Source organism: Oreochromis niloticus, unplaced genomic scaffold (genome assembly GCF_001858045.2).
Source record: "Oreochromis niloticus isolate F11D_XX unplaced genomic scaffold, O_niloticus_UMD_NMBU tig00000734_pilon, whole genome shotgun sequence".
NCBI classification, from domain to species: Eukaryota; Metazoa; Chordata; class Actinopteri; order Cichliformes; family Cichlidae; genus Oreochromis; species Oreochromis niloticus.
The window spans coordinates 268,774-289,582 of record NW_020327228.1 but is presented as its reverse complement, the minus strand read 5'-3'; the positions used below and the strand labels follow the sequence as shown (position 1 = coordinate 289,582).

The window sequence follows — 20,809 nt, the reverse complement described above, 5'->3', positions numbered from 1 at the left end:
CAAGGGGTAATCAAATAAGGAACATCTTAACAGAACAACCTAGGAACCAGGGCATAAATAAAGAACAAAATACAAAACACATGAAAACTAAGAATACTGGGCCAACATGGCCCAGGATCATGACAACATGTTGTGAATTATTTTCTAACCTATTCTCCTGAACTAGAAGAGGAAATGGATTCTGTTCTGTTCTTCACTCATCACCTACCTGACAGCTGACACCTCACACCTGTTTCTCACCTGCAGGTCAGACAGGAGGAGACAAAACTGAACTGTGAGTCAGACGATCTGAGGACATAAGTGTGCTCTCCTGAACATCCAGCACACGACTCTGATGATCATCATGTTCAGACTCAGACCAACAGTGTGTGTCTGTGCTGTCTGTCAGTGACTCTGAACTACAGTTTATTCATCTTCAGGCTGTTCATGAGATTTACTGACACAAAGTCAAACTGTGTTACAAACACACATGAATTTCTGAGCTCTGATCTCAGAGTCAGTGAGTGTTTTTGTGTTGGAGCTTCAGGTTCAGAAAATTAACTCTTTTATGTTGGTGTGATTTTATTAATTAACTTCATGTGACTTTTTACTCCTTAAGTACAGTCCACTGGAAAACAGTTTGTATAAAAATCTTCTCTTTGACTGACATTTTTTTAGTTTGTAAATCCATCTTATCAAATTTAATAGATTTTACAAACTGTTATAATCTCAGGTATTTCGCTCTCCTTGATTCTGCACTGAGAAGTTTGACAACCTCTTCAACTTTTCTTTAACCTGACACACTGTTCAGGTCAGATTTGACCTGCTTTGACCTTTGACACCAGCAAAACATCCTAAACAACTTTGTTGGGTTGAAACCTGATTACTTTTCATAAACAGACCCATAATACTCAAAAATATGAAACATATTTTCACATTTTATACTGTTGTATAGATGATACAAACTTTTGTACACCGACGCTCTTTTGGGTGAAATTTGACTTATATCTGTTCAGATGGATTTTCAGATCCACCAGTTTGGCTCAAATTAGAAACATTGTGATTTTAGGGAAAATTGCCACTCATAATGTATAAATGTACACATCATGTTTGTGTGGATTTGTAGTGAGACAGCGGTGTCGGAGGTCAAAGGGCACAGTCATTCTGTTGCCCACAGAAACTCCTGTGAATTACTAAAGTAACAAATGGAGCACATGAGGAACAGAGGTCATAAATGTATCTCCTGAAGTGGGATTCTGGGTCTCTGACTTCCTCCCACAGTCTAAAGACATTAATGGCTGTTTCTTATTTAGCCGTGTATATTGTGTGTGAATGTGCTGTATGTGGTTCATACAGAACTTTATGGTCGGTAACACTAACATATAAACATGATTACATTACATTAGCACATGAAAGAACAGCAGCATTAATCACTCCAGCAGAGAGGACAGTGTTTAATCAGCAGTCAGTGTGATGAACTGATGCTCTGTTCTCTGGTCTGACCAAAGCTTTAACTCCAAACATCTCTCCACTGTTAGAGCTTCTGCACTCACTGTTTCAGGTTCAAATCATGGTTCTTATTTTTATGTCCTGACGGTGTGACGCCTCCACCTACATCACTGAACTGCTCCACTCCTGTACTCTTCTCTCTGTGGCCTTCTTGAAACTTGGTGTTTGTGGTGTTTTTCTCAGTTCATGTGTGCCTTATAAGAGTTTGTTTTTTAAAGACAATGACAATCAGTGAATTTCTTCTGTGATTGAATGAAATATGAGCACTGTGTGTGTATGTGTTAATAAAGATTTACATGTATACCTGTTGAATGCTCTTTTCATTGTTTTTGTCCCTCCAATAACAGACAAACCTCTGTTTCTGAAGTGCCTTAGAGCAACGTCTTCCTCTGTAACTGAATGCTTTGGGTAAACATGGCTGCTCTTTACTTCTGTGCCTGAAAACAACATCTCCCTGTAGAAAATGAAGGCTGAGCTCACTCAGATCAATTGTGTTTATGAATAAATTAATTTGTTGATTTTACAATGCTGTGATTGCAGCTATTCCCCAGCTCTCTGTTAATGGTACACATGGCCACTGATTAAATGGTCCTTGATCAATGATCATCTCATTCTTTCGGATAGCGATCGAGATTGTGGATAGAAGCGGCAGAAATAGGCTTCCTCCAAAGGGTGGTTGGCCTCTCCCTTAGAGATAGGGTGAGAAGTTTGGCCATTCAGGAGTGGCTCAGAGTAGAGCTGCTGCTCCTTCACATTGAAAGGAACCAGTTGAGGTGGTTTGGGCATCTGAGAGAATGCCTCCTGGGTGAATTGTTCCATGCATGTCCCACGAGAAGGAGTCAAATGGAACTGAAGAAATCACTTGGAAGAGTGACAAAACATTTCTCCAACTGAATGTGCTACGTCCAGATAAACAGAATCAACCTTTTGTGACCCTTTTACAATGTTAAACACGATTACTAACAGATAACACACCCAGTGTACTAAACACACTGTGTGCAGGACTTTGTTTGGTGTTTGCATAAATGGTAAATGGCCTGAATTTCTATAGCGCTTTACTTAGTCCCTATGGACCCCAAAGCGCTTTACACTACATTCAGTCATCCACCCATTCACACACAGGTGATGGCAAGCTACATTGTAGCCACAGCGGCCCTGGGGCGCCCTGACAGAGGCGAGGCAAAATGAAAAATGAAAATGATAAGAACTGCTGAGCTGTTGAACCAGCTGATCCAGCCTTTAGTCTGAGTTGGAGTCAGTCACACAAACAGATTGAACAGGGTGTGTTCTGTGCAGCACCTGCATGTAAAACAGAAGCAAAGCTGTTCCTGTGAAATGAAAGTGAAAGTGTCTCTGAGCGTCTCCCTGTAGAAAATGGAGGCTGAGCTCAGTCAGATCACTCACTGCAGACAAATGGAGGAGTGTTTGAGACGTGCAGATAAACAGTCGCAGCTTTGTGCCTGAGGGCTCAGGGCCGTCCTTTTGTCATGTAATCACATGCATGGCAACATGCGTCTCAATCCTCAGAGTCCTATGCACATTGCTCAGGGATTTTCCTCATCTTTCATATTGTCTGTTTCAATTCAAGCATCATCATCTACAACTGGACACCCAGCTCTATCTATCCATGAAGCCACACAGCATTTAGTTAAACTGCAGGAATGTCTTAAAGACATAAAGACCTGGATGGCCGCTAACTTTCTGCTTCTTAATTCAGATAAAACTGAGGTTATTGTACTCGGCCCTGAAAATCTTAGAAATATGGTATCTAAGCAGATTCATACTCTGGATGGCATTACCTTGGCCTCCAGTAATGCTGTGAGGAACCTTGGAGTCATTTTTGACCAGGACATGTCCTTCAATGCACATATTAAACAAACATGTAAGACTGCTTTCTTCCATTTGTGCAACATCTCTAAAATTAGACATATCCTGTCTCAGAGTGACGCTGAAAAACTAGTTCATGCCTTCATTACTTCCAGGCTGGAATACTGTAATTCTTTATTATCAGGCTGTCCTAAAATATAGGGCTGGGTATGGTCACTGATTTCTAGAATCGATTCGATCCACGATTCGATTAAATTTGATTCTGGGAAATTTTGACAGTCAGAAATATTATAATTCAGATCAGTACATTTATATATTTGTGTATCTATAAAAAGGAAGCTGACACACGCAAGACTTTATCAAAGGTGTAAGCGTGACAGCAGATGCCTTTGTGTCAAAGTAGCTGAAGATAAAACACAGAAAAACATGAAGGTGGTTTTCCTGGCCTGGGATTTTATAAAAATATTCTGCAGTACATAAAAAACGAAAGAAAACCATTAATCAACATATGAACGTTACCTCTGATGTTACAGCGGTTTTATTAGAGACACGGCTAAGCGTTTTGCATTTTGCATAATTTTAAAAAGTTTAAATTGGTTCAGAATTGAACGACAGAAATTAGAGTTTTTTTCGGAAGTATGTAAACGAAAAAAAAAAAACAGCGGCCGACAGCGCTGTAAACAACGGTAGACTTGTGCGTAATTTGTGCGAATTCATGACGATGTTTATGTGAAGCATAGTTTGGATCTTCTTTTGCTGCTGGTTCAGTCAATATTGTTTGGAGAGAGATCAAACTAACAGCTTTAGAATCAGCACAAAAAGGACATAAACACAAAGCGCGGACCCGCCGAAACATCAGAATCAGCGAGCTGTCGGCTTTCAGCCCCGACCGTGTCCGTGTTGTCGGGTAAGAAAGGCGACATCTCACTGATTCTGATCCGTCCGCGCTTTGTGTTTACGTCTTTGTGCAGAATCCGTGTTCCTGCTCTCATTTACTGTCTTAGTTGTTTGGTGGTTGTTGAAATGTTGTGAGATTTCACCAGAGATTCTGGTATTTCGGGCAAAATAAATTTATATAAAAATATCGATTCAGGATTTTAATGAATCAATTTAACGTTATCCAAGCCAGAATCGATTTTAATCGATAAATCGATAATAAAAACCCACCCTTACTAAAAACTCCCTGAAAAGCCTTCAGTTAATCCAAAATGCTGCAGCAAGAGTCCTGACAGGGACTAGAAAGAGAGAACATATTTCTCCTGTTTTGGCTTCCCTTCATTGGCTTCCTGTTAAATCCAGAATTGAATTCAAAATCCTGCTCCTCACATACAAGGTCTTAAATAATCAGGCCCCATCTTATCTTAATGACCTTGTAGTACCATATCACCCTATTAGAGCACTTCGCTCTCGCTCTGCAGGCCTACTTGCTGTTCCTAGAGTATTTAAAAGTAGAATGGGAGGCAGAGCCTTCAGTTTTCAGGCCCCTCTTCTGTGGAACCAGCTTCCAGTTTGGATTCAGGAGACAGACACTATCTCTACTTTCAAGATTAGGCTTAAAACTTTCCTCTTTGCTAAAGCATATAGTTAGGGCTGGACCAGGTGACCCTGAATCCTCCCTTAGTTATGCTGCAATAGATGTAGGCTGCCGGGGATTCCCATGATGCATTGAGTTTTTCCTTTCCAGTCACTTCTGAAATAGACCTCTCTGCATTGAATCATATCTGTTGTACATTTTAACACAATTTAATCCCCACATTTGTGAAAGAAAAGCAAAACACTTTTTTTAAAGTCTGTAACAAAACCATCAAATCTTATAAAGGTTATTTAAACGCTGCAAAAGAAGAATGGATTGGAATAAAAAAAGATTCATAGCCTAACCTTACTTACTGGAGGAGAATAATGAATCATACTCATAGTGAGTAAAAAAGTAAACTGAGTGCATTTTTTGGACAGAGATTCACTTTTAATGTGTATGTATAATATAATATAAATACATAAAAATACACTCCAAAAATAGAAGAGTCCTTGAAATTCTTCTCTCATTCCTTTTCAAACAGGACAGTGGTAACAACAGTAGCTACGGACAATTTTAAGTTTTAGATTCTAAATAATCTGTATACATTTCAATGGGAGCAACAGGACTGTGAAATGTCGCTGATTTTACAACACAAGGACGGGTTGTAGGGCAGCAAACATCGTTGGGAAACACGTTTTCAACACTGCAGGTTACCTGGGTGTGATGTTTTTCAGCATTTTTCAGCGGGGGGGGGGGGTGTGTGTGTGTGTGTGTGTAAAACTATACTTTTGTTGTTAAAATGTTACTGGTCTGTACTGTATGCTTTTTATATTTTTTAGTGGTGTGTCACACAAACACCACATATTGTCAAAAAAGTAACAAATCTTTGGGGTGCTTTGATTCATTTCATCAAAATGAATCAAAGCACCCCCAAAATGGGCTAAAATTGCCCATGTGTACAATATAAAGCGTCTTGAGGCGACTGCCTTTGTGATTTGGCATTATATAAATAAAATTGAATTGACTGACAGCTCTCTGCAGACCCTTTGAGTCCTTATTCACATTTTCTTAAAGTCCTCATCTCTGTGGACTTTACCTGAGGGATTACCTACAGTTCATAGTGCTGTGATGTTCAAAGCATTAAGAACAAGGATGGAAATCAATAAATAACCAAACCAAGAGTTCAGAGGAAGCTCATCATAAAAACATGCTTCATGATGAAATTTTTACAATAATGATTAAGTGGATTATTTAGCAAAAAGGTCCTGAGTTCAACTCCACATCATTCCACTTCATTTATTTAGTTTAGCATGAGTGGCCATGTCAGAGGGCTTTGCTGGACTGTACCCCGGGTCTTATGTTTGACACCCCTGCACTAGACTTTACAACTCTGAAAACTAATTTCGTAGTGGAGGAAATTTTACTGCAGTCACATAAATCCTAAACAGGGAGGAGGAGAGGAGTTACTCTGGATCACAGCAGGTAAATATAAAATATAAAATGGATCTAATTTTTTATGTTATAGGGCAGTAAACTGCAAAAAAGGGAGAAAGGTCTGCGGATGATTTAACTTGGTGTAATCTTTGAGTCTTGAAGCTGTTTGTCTTTGTCAAGGAGAAGAAAGAAAAAGAAAGTTGCTGATCTGCTGTAACCACAGTCTTTACTTCAACATGCTCTGAAATGATGATCAGAGAATAATGTTCTGTTTCTGTTTTTTTATGTGATCAGAGATGATAAAAACAACCTGAAATAAAAGCTGACAGAATTCAGCAGCTGCTGTCACGATGTTTCCTTCTGTACATGTTTATTAATGTTCAGGTTATTTTTCATGCTGTTGTTTCTATTCATGTGTTCAACAGGAACTCGCAGACAGCCATGAGTGAATGTGTCCTCATGGTTCAGCTGTATTCATAGTAACAGTCCACGAATCCTCTGATGATCACACTCCACCTGTCAGCTGGTTACAAATCATCATAAAAAGATGAGATTTTCTTCAAGTTCTTCAGAGACTCTTCTTAGGCACACTCCCCTAAGCAAAGGTGGTCTTTCTCTTTTCGCACAAATGGTCTTCTTGACAAGGGGGCCTAAGAGTACATCTTTCACGATCTTTAGACCAATCTCTAAACTCCTCTTCCTGTCCAAAGTCCTGGAGAAAATTGTTTTCCTTCAGCTCCAGGCTTTTCTGGAAATTAATGGTAACTCACAAACATTTCAGTCAGGTTTCAAAGTGCTTTTAAAAGTTTTTGATGATCTTTTTTTCCAAGCTGACTTTGGCAATTCTGCCATTTTAGTGCTTTTACATCTGAGTGCTGCATTTGATACAGTGGATCATGGGATTTTAGTGTCAAGACTGGAGAGCTGTGTGGGTGTTAAAGGACCTGCACTTGAATGGTTTAGCTCTTATTTAACTGACAGAGGTTCTTCTGGTGGCTCTTCATCCACATCCACCCCCCTAACATGTGGCGTCCCTCAAAGATTTATCCTTGGCCCGGTACTTTTTTCCCCTTTACTACTAGTTACTATTTATTATTATTTATTATATTACTATTATTATTATTATTTACTATTTCCCTTTACTACTATTACTATTTACTACTATATTACTATTACTATTATTTACTATTATTATTAGCTCTATTCGGTTCTATTTTCAGAAAATATGGAATCTCATTTCATTGTTGTTATGCCGATGATTCTCAAATCTACTTTCCTCTTAAAAAGAACTCTACAGACTCTTTAAAAGTTTAGCTAAACTGTCTTGATGAAATTTAGTCATGGTTGGCATGAACGTTTTTGAATGTAAATCATCAAAAAACTGCGATTGTACTATTTGGACTTCTGGCCCTCGTTTTTCTCTTGAGGGTGACTTTGGCGCTCTGGAAAAGTCCAGAACTCCTGTTACAAAAAAATCTGTGAGTGTTCTTTGATGGCAAGGTTTCATTTGAGAAACAAATAAACTCCTTTGTAAAAGCCAGTTTCTTCCAGCTCAGGGCCCTTGCCAAAATTAAGAACATTTTGTCACCAGCTGACTTTGAGAAAATGATTGATGCATCAGTTTCATCCAGGCTTGATTACTGCAATAGTCTTTATTTTGGTATCAGCCAGGCTCTGCTCTCTCATCTTCAGCCTGTTCAGATTGCTGCAGCCCGACTCTTGACAGGCACATGTAAACGCAACCATATTTCCCCAGTCTTGGCTCATTTACACTGGCTTCCAGTACGTTTTAGAATTGATTTTGAGATTTTATTGCTTTTTTTGAAAGTTTCTAAATGGATGAGCCACCTCATACCTCTCTGATCTTTCAACTAAAAAAAATCCAAGTAGAACTCTTAAGTGAGCTGATAAGTTGCTTCTGGATGTTCCCAGAAGCAGACTGAAACACAGAGGAGACCGGCCTTTGCGATTGCTGCGCCTAAACTTTAGATCAGTCTGCCTCTTCAAATTAGGATCTCTCCAACACTCAGCATTGTTAAATCCTGTCTGAAAACCTTCTTTACTCCTTAGCTTTTAACTGAGTTTTTGTTTTGTTCTCTTTGTCTGTGTTTGTTTTACTTTTTATTTTGTATAGCACTTTGGTCAACCTGTGTTGTTTTTATTTGTGCTTGTAAATAAATTGATTGTTGGATTCATTGATCTTACAATGCTGTGATAGCAGCCATTCCCCAACTCTCTGTGAATGGTACAATTTGCATATTAATGATCAGAAACTAACCTCCCAGCCCATTGTTCATTCAGTGGTTCTAGTTTCAGTCATTGTACAAATGTACTGTTTATAAGGTTGGTGAAACCTGTAGTCAGCTGAGACTGAAGAAGTCACTTGGATGAAGAAATGTTTCTCCCACTGAAAACGCTACATCCAGATGAACAAAATCAACCTTTTTGTGGCCTTTTTACAATGGTAAACACAATTACTAACAGATAACACACCCAGTGTACTACACACACTGTGTGCAGGCCTGTGTTAGGTGTTTTCATAGATGAAAATGATCTTATCTTATCTTACATTGCAGCGACAGCGGCCCTGGGGTGCACTGACAGAGGCGAGGCAAAATGAAAAATGAAAATGATAAGAACTGCTGAGCTGTTGAACCGACTGATCCAGCCTTTTATCTGAGCTGAAGTCTGTCACACAAACAGCGCCTGCATGTAAAACAGAAACAAAGCTGTTCCTGTGAAATGAAACTGAAAGCTAGTGATGGTGAGATGAAGCCTCGTTATGAACTGAAGCTTTCCATCCAAATGGTCGACTCATGGTTCGAAGCATTGTGATGATTCATTTGCTCTACTGCGCCATCAAGTGGACGATTCAAGTGAAACAGGCTCTTTGATTACAATGATGTGACGTGTAAACGTCTAAACTAACTAAATAAATTGTTTCCGTGGTTATTTATCCTGAATATTGTCTCAGTATGTCTGATACAAAAAAGAAAGTGGAAACTATCAAGACAGAGTTTTGGTATGACTGAGTTACTGTGTAATCATGCTCATGTACATCTGGATGATGACACAAACTAGTGTGTGGTGCTTCACCTTTTAATAAAGGTGTTGTTTATTTATATTATGCTGCTTATCATTCGTGATATTTATTACTGTGTGTATACCTTATTAGGAGAGTTGAGATGAAAATGTTGCTTCCTTGCTGGTTCCATCAAAGAAGAATTGCTCAAGCAACTATGTAACACGTACGTAATCCAATTCCACAACACAATGTGATGGGGGACTCAGCTGTGTTTTGATGCCCATTTTATTTCGAATCTCACGCGAACCAGTGAGCCAGTTCCTGAATCAGTCACGTGGTACGGACTGCCCGCGAGACACGCTTCCAAGCTTCGACACACAGGATGGCTGTATCCCAATAGAGATTGAAAATGTGACATCATTTCCGGGGTAAAACCACAAAGAATTGTGGCAATCGGTACTAGCACATGCAGGTCTGTGAAGGTTCTCAGTCATGCAGGTCATCGTAGTCAAAGGAGTTTGCAAAGAAAAGCGTCTGGACTTCTTTAAGTTGCTTGAAGACGTTTCACCTCTCACCCGAGAAGCTTCTTCAGTTCTAAGGTCAAATGGCCGAGAGTCCCAGATTTAAACCTAGTGGGAGTTTCCCCCCAAAAGACGGGCAAAGGACCCCCTGATGATCCTCTAGTCACCTGAGCCAAGGTGTGAAAGTGGGTGTGGGTCCCAATCAGCCAGGGTTTTGGGTGAGTTCATTGTGAAACCTGGCCCCACCCTATCATGTGATTTCCTGAGGTCAGATGGCCCAGGATGTGAGTGGGCGTTAAAGTGTCTGGGGAGGGATCTCAAAACTGGATTATAGATGGCAGACAGTTGGTGTCGTAAACCACCGCCTCTGTTCAAAGATGGTCGCTCACAGTGGACGTAAATGGCCTCTTTCACTCCTCTTTCAAACCATCTGTCCTCTCTGTCCAAAATGTGAACGTTGGCATCCTGGAAAGAGTGACCTTTGTCCTTCAGATGCAGATGAACTGCTGAGTCTTGTCCCGTGGAGGTGGCTCTTCTATGTTGTGCCGATGTAGAGGTCTGGGCATTCTTCGCTAGCAAGGAAGCCATGTCCACTCTGAGCGACCATCTTTGATCACAGGCGGTGGTTTACTTTATTACTTTATTCACATTTTCTATAAGTCCTCATCTCTGTGGACCTGAGGGATTACCCACAGTTCATAGTGCTGTGATGGTCAAAGCATTAAGAACAAGGATGGAAAACAAATAAATAACCAAACCCAAGTTCAGAGGAATGTAGCTCATCAAAAATGCTTCAAGATGAAGTTTTTACAATGATGAATATTTTGATTATTTTACAGTTTCTTCCTGTAAAGTGAGAGCAACAAAAAAAATCAAACAGTAAATGTCAGATCACATGATGAGGTCTGAGGGACCACGACAGTTTACATCACAGCAGTGCTTTCTGTGGCCTGTTTATCTTCAGTTCTTTGAATTTAATTAGACATTAATTTCATTAATAAGAATTCATTTCAGTACATTAAACATTAGCAGAAGGATGGAGAGTGTGCTATATGTATTTCTTGCACTTGCACAAACACAAATAGCAGCTCTTCTTTTTTTGCCACTCAATCTAGAACAGAATTTAGATCAAGAAATTTCCATGATCATTATGGTTTTATTTTATTTTATAGGAAATTCAGTTTGACATGGTTCCAATACTGAGGATGAGGATACACTGTATAAAAAAATTAAAGTTACTGTTAGTTTTCCTGTCTTGTAAAAAATAAAGTTTTTGTTCATGCACAGAAAATGAATATTTTTCAGACTTTGTCATTTTTGTTTTGTTTTGCTGGGGTTAAAACGATGCCGCCTTAAAATGAAACTGAAAAATAATATTGCAATTGAAATAAATATATTTATCGTGAAAAAAGATTAACTGACACTGTAAATATTGACATTAAAACAGAAAAATGTTTTCACACTTACATCTTTTTTTTTTTGCTTACAGTTTTTTTCAGCTTCAATTTGCTGGCACTGTTTTGGCCTCTGGGGGCACGATTGTTAATAACAAACATACAAATATTACATCTTTTGAATCTGTGATGACATGTGACATGATGAGGAAGTTCACATGATGTAGCTTCTCTGCCAATGAAACAAGTTAGAGAATAAATAATTTAAACCAAAGTAACGAGCGACTGAGACTCATTCATGAAATAACAGGATCAAATTATTCAGTAGTTTATTGTTCAAACACAGAGACACTCTTCACACTGACCTTCTTTCTCTGTCCTTCATACAAACATTTGGCGCTCACAGACTCTGAACACTGAGTTTTCAGGCTTTTCTAATGCTGTGTGTGAGCAGCAGGAAACACAAACACACATACATACAAGGTCAAGAACAAGTAGCTACACTTTTTAAACACAACTCAGATGTGGAAATAACTGATCACTTATGTGAAGTCAGCGAGTACCGAGGTAAACTTTTCTTATTTTTGAGATCTATTGAAACAACTACATTAAATCGTACTGCTGAGCAACAAAAATACCGTTATTTAAGGTTAGAGGGTTACCTAGGCAACCAGGAATGTCCATAACCATCTGTCAGCTACAAAGTGATGCATGAAGGATGGAATTTTACTTGGATGTCATTTTAGTGAAACAGCTGATTGAGGATTAGTGTTGTTGAAGTTTTGTGGTCCAAAGCTCACACTCACATAATGAGGTCATATTTGATCTTATAAACAAATACACTGATCCCAGGTCTGTGACTCTGTTCATGGATACTGAGGGTAAACAAACCATAAAGCTCACAAAGACAAAGAGAAACTGATATCAGATCTTGATTGAAACATTCAGGTGTGAACATATTTCATAAATGTGTAATCTGAGCTCAAAATGATGTAAATACAGTCAAAACCATCAAAGTGCAAAATGTTCAAGAGTTTCTTTGATTTCTTTGAAGAGATAAAAGTTATTTTTGCTGACAGCAGCTGTAGAGTTTAATCTTTAAAGCGTTTTACTTTGAGATTTTCTGACTTTGAAAAACTGAACTTCAGAGCACAACAAAACCAGACTAATGTCTCAGTGAGCTGTGTCACTCTCAAAGTCAGAGCTTTCTGTGTCAGAAAGAGGCTAAATCACCATGGTAACTGATGGTGAAACATCACCTGGTCAGGAGCAGGTCATGTTCAGAGTTTTGTTTTTAAATCAGCTGTTAGAGCCACGTTTTCACTGTGATGCAGATTCTCTGCTGGATGAAATGTTTTATATGTGCAGCTTGTTAAACTGTAACTTACTGAAAACACTGAATGAAGCTAAACTGCACATCTCATTGTCACAATGTACCTGTATTGATTTAGTGGAGACATTAGTGAAGTTATCAATGAGTAACGTCTCTGATTGGACTGGGTGGCGCTCACAGGGATCATTTTGTGTAGAAGAAAAGTCACATGACACATGAAACGCTCCTTTTCATCTGAGCATGCTCAGAGCCTGAAGCAGAGAGCCAGGGTAACAGATAAAGTTGATAATCACCATGGTGATACCTGCTGTCTCTGACTGCAGTTTCAGGTTTAGTTGAGCCAGCTAACACAAAGAAAGCCTGACTGTGTTGGAGCTGATTTGTAGTCACAGCCCTCTGGATGTTCCAGTGAACTACAGAGCTGAAATATAAAGACTGTTTTTAAAGATGAAACTCGTCCACTGAGATGAGCTGTCAGCAGAAACAGAAGCAGACATTAAAGATAAAACTGAAATAAACCTACAGTACTGTGGGCCTGCTGTCTGTGCTCAGTTCATCTGTTTCTGCAGGATTTTATACACTGACAACACCCAGAACTCTGAACAGCAGCCAAAGAACTGTAGCCTTCCACCAACTTTTGAACAATCAGCTTTGTATCCTGTTTTTCATACATAATCAAAAGCATTTCCTGCCTGGCAGCAGCAGTCCTTTGTCTCTGAGCCGGAGAGAGGAAGTCCATGGCGTCATCTAATACTAATTTTAAGTTCTAACTGGTTAATAAATTGTGAAAACTTATAATTGAAGTGTGTTTGTTTTCTCTCTCACATAAAAAGCTACAGTTACTAAATCAGACTCATTCTAAATCAACCAGCATTGAAAAGCAGCAGCAGTGACAGTATTCATTTTAAAGTCTGTCTGAATTAAACTCAGGTATTAAAATGTTGATGAATGACTCAACTGTAAAATGATTTAATCATTACTGTCAAAACCATATTAAGCAAACATTAGAAATAAAGGTTCCTCATCAGCTCCCACATGAGCTCTGCTTACAGACAGGAAGTTTGTACTTTGGAGTTTAGGCCCAGCTTCAGAGTCATATCAAAAAATATTTACACAAAGCAGACCCACCTCATCCTTTGTGCTATCCGGTCTTTTATAGTTATAGTAAAGGTTTGGCTTCACTCAGTATCAGAGTTACAGTCAGAGAGGTCAGAGACCAGGACTTTATCAGGATTATTCTGCTTACTTCAGTTTTACAGTTTGATTCACACTCACAGCTGATTTAAACTGATTCCATTTACACGTTTTTTCATGTTTTCACTTTTTTGGTTTTTTTCTCATCACGATGAGGAGCAGAAACTGAGGATTTTCCTGACAACAGTAAGTGATCTCACATCTGCTGGTTTATGTTGTTCAATTCAAAATCCTCACATACAAGGTCTCAAATAATCAGGCTAATATTAACAACCTTGTAGTACCATATCACCCTATTAGAGCACTTCGCTCTCGCTCTGCAGGCCTACTTGTTGTTCCTAGAGTATTTAAAAGTAGAATGGGAGGCAGAGCCTTCAGTTTTCAGGCCCCTCTTCTGTGGAACCAGCTTCCAGTTTGGATTCGGGAGACAGACACTATCTCTACTTTAAAGTAACGACTAAAACTTTCCTTTTTGCTAAAGCATATAGTTAGGGCTGGACCAGGTGACCCTGAATCCTTCCTTAGTTATGCTGCAATAGACGTAGGCTGCCGGGGATTCCCATGATGCATTGAGTTTTTCCTTTCCAGTCACCTTTCTCACTCACTATGTGTTAATAGACCTCTCTGCATTGAATCATATCTGTGATTAACCTCTGTCTCGCTTCCACAGCATGTCTTTATCCTGTTTTCCTTCCCTCTCCCCAACCGGTCGCAGCAGATGCCCCCCCCACCCCCCCACCTGAGCCTGATTCTGCCGGAGGTTTCTTCCTGTTAAAAGGGAGTTTTTCCCTCCCACTGTCGCCAAAGTGTTTGCTTCTAGGGGGTCATATGATTGGTGGGTTTTTCTCTGTATGGACTATTGTAGGGTCTACCTTACAATATAAAGCATAAACAGCAAATATTCTGCAGACAGGATGTTTCTGTTTCAGCTCTTCCTTCTTGATGGAAATGAGAAGAATGTGAAATCAAACCAGTTTGTCTTTCTGTCAGGTTTAAACTCTGATTCCATCATTTATTATTAATCCCTCATGACTACAGCTAAATGTTGCCACCTCCATAGAACAATATACATTTTTATACAGTGAACTCTTTTTGAAGTCCTTTGGCTGATGATGGTCTTTATGTGTAGCTGATGATGATGATGAGATACGTTATGTTTGTGTTGTTCTGTGGAGATCATTCAAGAACTGAACGTGTTAAACACTCAGACCTGCTTTAGATTTTATATATTTTATATTTTGTAAATAATTTTTCACCTATTTTTCAAGATTCAAGATTCTTTATTTGTCACGTGCATGGTTATACAGATATAACACGCAGGGGAATGTGACCTGACTGTGCAAATAACAGAGAACTTTATACACAGTAAAAGAGTATATACATATAAACACGCACACACATATAAACACGCACACACACACACACACACACACACACACACACACACACACACACAGACATACACACATACATATGAGTGTTTTCTGACCCACTTTATGATCATTCTACAGTTCAACGTAACACGTCACAGCATCACATGGCTCAACTTCCTTAACAGTCGGACATTTTGAGATTGACCGAACGGCCGAAAAAAAGATTTTGATCTTTATTTAAACCTTAAATGTAATCTGATGTGTTCAGGTTTAAACTCAGGTTCAGTTATTGAGTGAAAACACCAACAGACTCAGACATTTAGAACAAACTAAGAGTCAGATCAGCAGAAACAGAGAACACGGACATGTCTGCTGTAACTGCGTCACTCTGCTCCACGCTGATGTTTGTCCTGTTCGTCTCTGCAGGTGAGATTTAACTGTTAGAAACTAAACTGAGTTTATTTCTGAGATAAAGAGTCTCAGTCTGGTTTACATGCTGATAATATTTCTCTAAGAATTAGTTTCTTATTCATTCAGTGTTGCGATCGACACAAAGCTGGGTGGAGTCTGTGTGTGTTGGTGCAGTTTGCAGCACAGAGACAAAGAAGTGTAATGTGTGTGTCAGTGTGATGTGTTGTAGTGTCAGGAGTCAGTATACAGCTACAAAGCTTTTTGTTCAGTGTATACAAACAGCTGTAGCTCCATAAAGGCAGCATGCAGAGACTCACAGTGTCTTATAATGAGAGGCTGCTTTCTCTCACACATTATGTTCACTTATTATCAGCACATGTTGTTGTTTGTGCAACAGAGTTATTGTAGTTTTGTATTTTCTCATTAGTTTTTATTCCATTTGGACTTTTTGTGTTTAGTTCAGTTTAGTTTCCAGATGATTTTCTTCTTTTTCAGGTTTGATTATTTATTGCTTGAAGAGTTTTTAATGGTTTTATTCTTTTTTCATTCTTACTGTTTGGAGGTTTGTGTCAGAGGCCAGATTTAGGAGCATCAGTACAGCTGTTACAATAAAAGCAGTTTTTATTTGTTCACAAAATGGTTTCAGATGATGTTTTTCATCCATCTCAGTCTTTCTCATGAACTTTGTCTCCAAACCTCTCAGCCTGAGCTTCCCTCTGATCAACTCGTTCATAATCTCGTCCATTCTGCTCTCAATGAAAATCTGAACATGTTCAGCTCGGCCTCCTGTCTTTGTGTCAGAGTCTCCAAAGCAAACATCACAGCAGCTCACTGCCATCTTTAAACCTTCCCTTTCACTCTTGCTGCTGTCCTTCTGTCACAAATCAGCCCTGATGAAGATGCTCGGGATCAGGTGAGGAGGAGGAGAAGACTCGCTGTGGTGACGCCTGAAGGGAGCAGCTGACACAAGAAGAGACACAATCAAAGATCATCATCTAATAACAGAAGATGATCTTTTATTGTGTGTTTCTGATTGGCTGCTGTAGAAGTGAACAGTTGCACTTTGACCTTTAACCTCTCTGCTCTGTGTTGTTTCCTCTTTCAGACCAGAAAAACATCACAGCTGAGTCTGGACAGGACGTCACTCTGACATGTCGAGCTCTGAACAACAACATCATAGTTTTAGAGTGGAGCAGAGCTGACCTGGGAGATGAACAATATGTGCTTTTGTACCGGGATGGTCAGTTTGTTCCAGCCAACCAGCATCCATCTTTTAAGAACCGGGTGGATCTGCAGGACAGACAGATGAAGGATGGAGACGTGTCTTTGATTCTGAACAACGTGACGATTAATGATGCTGGAACATATGAGTGTGGTGTTGTGCAGCGAGTGAGAGGACCTGTGACTCTAATCAACACCACCTACCTTCATGTTGATCCTCCAGGTGAGTGAGTAGAGTTGAGTGTGTGTGTGATCAGAGGTGAAGCTGCTTCCTGGTTGTTGATGTTTGTTTCTAAAGATGTTGTTGATGAGACTTTGTAGAAAGCAGCTGGTCTGAGTGATGTGATCAGAGTGCAGTAGATAATGTCTGACAGCAGTTTGAAGAGGAAATGGATTCTGTTCTGTTCTTCACTCATCACCTACCTGACAGCTGACACCTCACACCTGTTTCTCACCTGCAGGTCAGACAGGAGGACAAGAGATGGATGAAGACAACAAAGATGGAGGAAAGGAGGATGGATCTGTTGGAGTGACTGTTGGTCTGTCAGTTCTTGTTGTTGCTGTTGTTGGTTTCCTGATCTACAGAAGCTGTAATCTGAATCCTGCTGATCCACATGTAGCAGAGCATCTTCAGCATGAATGTGAGTCAGATGAACAAACACAAAGATAAATAAATGATGGTGAACATCCAGCAGACGGCTGTAGAAAGCTGGATGTTCAGAGTCTGATGTTATTTCTCTGATGATCATCATGTTCAGACTCAGACCAACAGTGTGTGTCTGTGCTGTCTGTCAGTGACTCTGAACTACAGTTTCTTCATCTTCAGGCTGTTCATGAGATTTACTGACACAAAGTCAAACTGTGTTACAAACACACATGAATTTCTGAGCTCTGATCTCAGAGTCAGTGAGTGTTTTTGTGTTGGAGCTTCAGCTTCAGCTGTTTGTAAGAACTTGTTCTGTGAGAGATGAACAACACAGACCTGAGATCAGCTGTTACACACACTGAATGAAGTGACAACACAAACGCTGTGTGATGATCTGAGTGTAGATGAAGGTCTGTGGATTATAGACGATCAATAATCTGCCTGATTGTGTTCAGGATCATTGATCAGTTACAAATGAATGAGCTGTGACTCAGTTTGATGTAGAAATGTTGTCTCAGTCAAACTGAGCTCTTTCATGTTTCTATGAACTTTGTGTGTGTTGAATGCAGCAGGAAGAAAAACAAAGTGTGTGTAACAACCCTCTCTGTAACTGATGCTGCTTATTTTACACTCAGCAGGTTTCATCATCTTTTCATTAAATACAGCTGAGAGTGTTTTACAGTCACAGTGTTATGATTGTTATGAAGCTACAGATTTATGGAGCTGCACACTCAGAGATTTCTGTCTGATCCTGATACTCTGAAACTTTTATTGAACTTTTGTTACAGAACAAATGTAAATAATGTTCAGCTCCATATTTACATGTGTTCAGCATACGTTACCATGGTGATTTAACCAGGTTTGTGAGAGAGAAGACTCTGTTTGCCCGACACAGCTCACTAACTCATCACTCTGGCTTCATATTTACATTCTTCTGTTATGAACTTCACAGTCAAACCTACCAAACATCAACATGTTAAATCTCCATGGTAGCTGCACATTATTTACATTTATTCTGTAAGAAAAGTTCGATAAAAAGTTTTAGTTTTCACAAACTATGAACTGGAAATGCTGAGTGTGTCTGAAAGAACATGAACACAAACACTCTTGAATAAATAACATCTTGTAGTTTCTGACACTTTGCATGTTTAGCATGAGGCTAAAATTCCCCCCAAAACTGAAATGTCAAAGGAAATAAACAAAATATTTAAAGTCAGTCATTCTTATCATAATTGTACTTTGACCTTTAACCTCTCTGCTCTGTGTTGTTTCCTCTTTTAGATCCACACATCATCATCAACAGCTGAGTCTGGACAGAACATCACTTTTGACAATAACAAAATACACCCAACTGTTTGTTTTTTTTCAAAAAAAATTTTGTGTGTATGTTTTTTTCTTTCTTATCTACCATGTGAATCACTGTTGTATGTGCATGTGTGGCCACTTTGTTGAAACATGAAGGGCTCTAATGATGAAGTACATTCATTGTTAGTGGAAGTAAGCAGCATGCAGTGTATTGTGGACACAGTCACTGGTGGGTATGTTCAGTGGTGAGTCTGTGTTTTTGTGTTCTGTTCCTTTTCTTTTGTGAAACACATGATCAAAGAGTTTATGAGACGCTGTGTTTGTCCACAGTGACAACCTCAGCACATGTGATTGGATCAGTAATGGCAGCTTTGAGTCTCACATGGTTGGTGTTTCATGGGTGGCTGGAGTCACAGTTTCACTCCAATGTTAAAAAAAACTTTAAATACTCTTCATAGTATAAATAACATATATAAATATTAAGATGTTCTCCCAAACACAAGGAATTTTCTTTTCTCTGATTGTGCATAAAAACAGGAAATGATGTCAAAGTGAAACTACAAACCTGTCTGTTTTTAAATCAGTGAAGCGTTTGTTTATCTAACATCAGCTGATCGAAACTTCAGATGAAGCTTACCAAAGAAACAAAACAGAAACAACTTAATCTGATGTGTGATTTCAGTTTATCCTTGTCTTTGTGATGTGTGGTTTGTTTACCCTCAGTATCCATGAACAGAGTAACAGACCTGGGATCAGTGTTTTTGTTTATAAGATCAAATATGACCTCATTATGTGACTGCGAGCTTTGGACCACAAAACTTCAACAACACTAATCCTCAATCAGCTGTTTCACTAAAATTACATCCAAGTATAAACTGATCCCATCGTTCATGCATCACTTTGTAGCTGACAGATGGTTGCCTAGGTAACCCTCTAATGTATTTACTGCTGGTACATTCATCACTCAGCACTACGATTTAATCTGATTAGTTGTCACTTCAATAGTTCTCAAGTAAAGAAAAGTTTACCTCGGTACTCGCTCACTTCAAATCACTGATCAGTTATTTCCTCGTCTAAGTTTCGTTGACCTTTCGTGACCTCTGACTGCTGCTGGTCTCTCTGTGTGAACACTTTTCACTGGAACTGGAAATCTGAGTTTCTATGAAGTCTGACTCAGGATCCAGTGATCGGGTACGACTGAATGATTCGATTCAATTCAGTTTTATTTATGTAGCGCCAAATTGCAACAACAGTCGTTCTCGAGGCCCTTTATATTGAAAAGTAGACCGTGCAATAATACATAATGTACTCAGAGTCAGAGTTTTTTAGTTTGTTCATTGATAACAGTTTTACGCATGTTGAGTGTTTTTCTTTATTCAAGCATTTTTAATGTTGTGATTGGTGATTAAAATGTGTAGCTGCTTGTTTTGTATGTTTGTGATTGTATGTGTGTTTGTGTTTCCTGCTGCTCACACACAGGATTAGAAAAGCCTCAAAACTCCAAAGGTCAGTGTGAAAAGTGTCTCTGTATTTGAACAATAAACTACTGGATAGGTCTGACCCTGTTATTTCATGAATGAGTCTCAGTCGCTCTGACTTTGGTTTGAATTATTCATTTTTTTAAATTGTGTCATTGGCAGAGAAACTAAATCATGTAAAGTTTATCATCATGTCACATGTCATCACAGATTCAAAAGATTTAATATCTGTGTGTTTGTTATTAACACTGACTATTAATTGTTGTTTTTAATCATAAATTGAGGTTTGAAACATTTCTGGATTTATTGAAATGTGTCTGTGAGAGAGATGTAAATTTGATAATGTGGAATAAATGTTGGATAATATTGATGAATTTTGACAATAATGAATGAAATCCTGGAATCTATGATCAATGCTGCATTCTTGTCATTAAATCTTTATTAATTGTCTAACATCCTCTTATATTGTGCTTTAAAAGCTGTGACTATAGAATTAATCACTCTCACACATAGTTTAAGCAGTTTAACATGTGTACCTAATAAATTGGCAGGTGAGTGTAGCTCCCTGTAGTTGAATCAGGTTCATGAGGTTCAGGTTCACTTTGAATCAGTTAAAAACAAAAGATTATGACGCCTAAAAATA

The 20,809-nt window shown here is 38.9% G+C and overlaps 2 protein-coding genes across 5 annotated transcripts in view; both read left to right on the top strand.

Annotated features, from left to right (window-relative positions):
• The window catches only part of LOC102078530 (programmed cell death 1 ligand 1), a 34,908-nt gene extending 16,851 nt beyond the window's left edge, over positions 1 to 18,057 (top strand). Inside the window, exons 3-4 of one of the 3 annotated variants that reach the window (XR_002059654.2) lie at positions 247 to 526; positions 17,677 to 18,057. Coding sequence is in view for 1 of the 3 variants with exons in the window: in XM_025904304.1 (XP_025760089.1) it covers positions 247 to 278 (32 nt within the window). In the remaining 2 variants the exon portion in view is untranslated. Of the gene's footprint in view, positions 1 to 246; positions 1,801 to 17,670 lie in introns of those variants that run through there. The other 2 variants (XR_003217401.1, XM_025904304.1) reach the window with 2 other exon arrangements.
• Positions 15,313 to 18,705, top strand: LOC109199190 (selection and upkeep of intraepithelial T-cells protein 8-like). Of its 2 annotated transcripts, XM_019354527.2 has the most exons (4): positions 15,313 to 15,531; positions 16,622 to 16,960; positions 17,199 to 17,378; positions 18,665 to 18,705. In XM_019354527.2, the coding sequence occupies exons 1-4, from the start codon at positions 15,471 to 15,473 to the stop codon at positions 18,688 to 18,690; spliced, it is 606 nt and encodes a 201-aa protein (XP_019210072.1). In that variant the 5' UTR covers positions 15,313 to 15,470; the 3' UTR covers positions 18,691 to 18,705. The 2 variants fall into 2 exon arrangements, with proteins under 2 accessions (XP_019210072.1, XP_019210071.1); XM_019354526.2 differs by lacking the exon at positions 18,665 to 18,705 and having other exon boundaries at positions 17,199 to 17,843.
• The last annotated feature ends 2,104 nt before the right edge of the window (positions 18,706 to 20,809 follow it).

Bases quoted from the DNA above. Each gene is read 5' to 3' on its own strand.
- LOC109199190 (XM_019354526.2), top strand. From the start codon at position 15,471: ATGTCTGCTGTAACTGCGTCACTCTGCTCCACGCTGATGTTTGTCCTG. The intron at 15,532-16,621 runs GTGAGATTTAAC...TTCCTCTTTCAG, and splicing joins TGTCCTGTTCGTCTCTGCAG to ACCAGAAAAACATCACAGCT. The intron at 16,961-17,198 runs GTGAGTGAGTAG...TCTCACCTGCAG, and splicing joins CCTTCATGTTGATCCTCCAG to GTCAGACAGGAGGACAAGAG.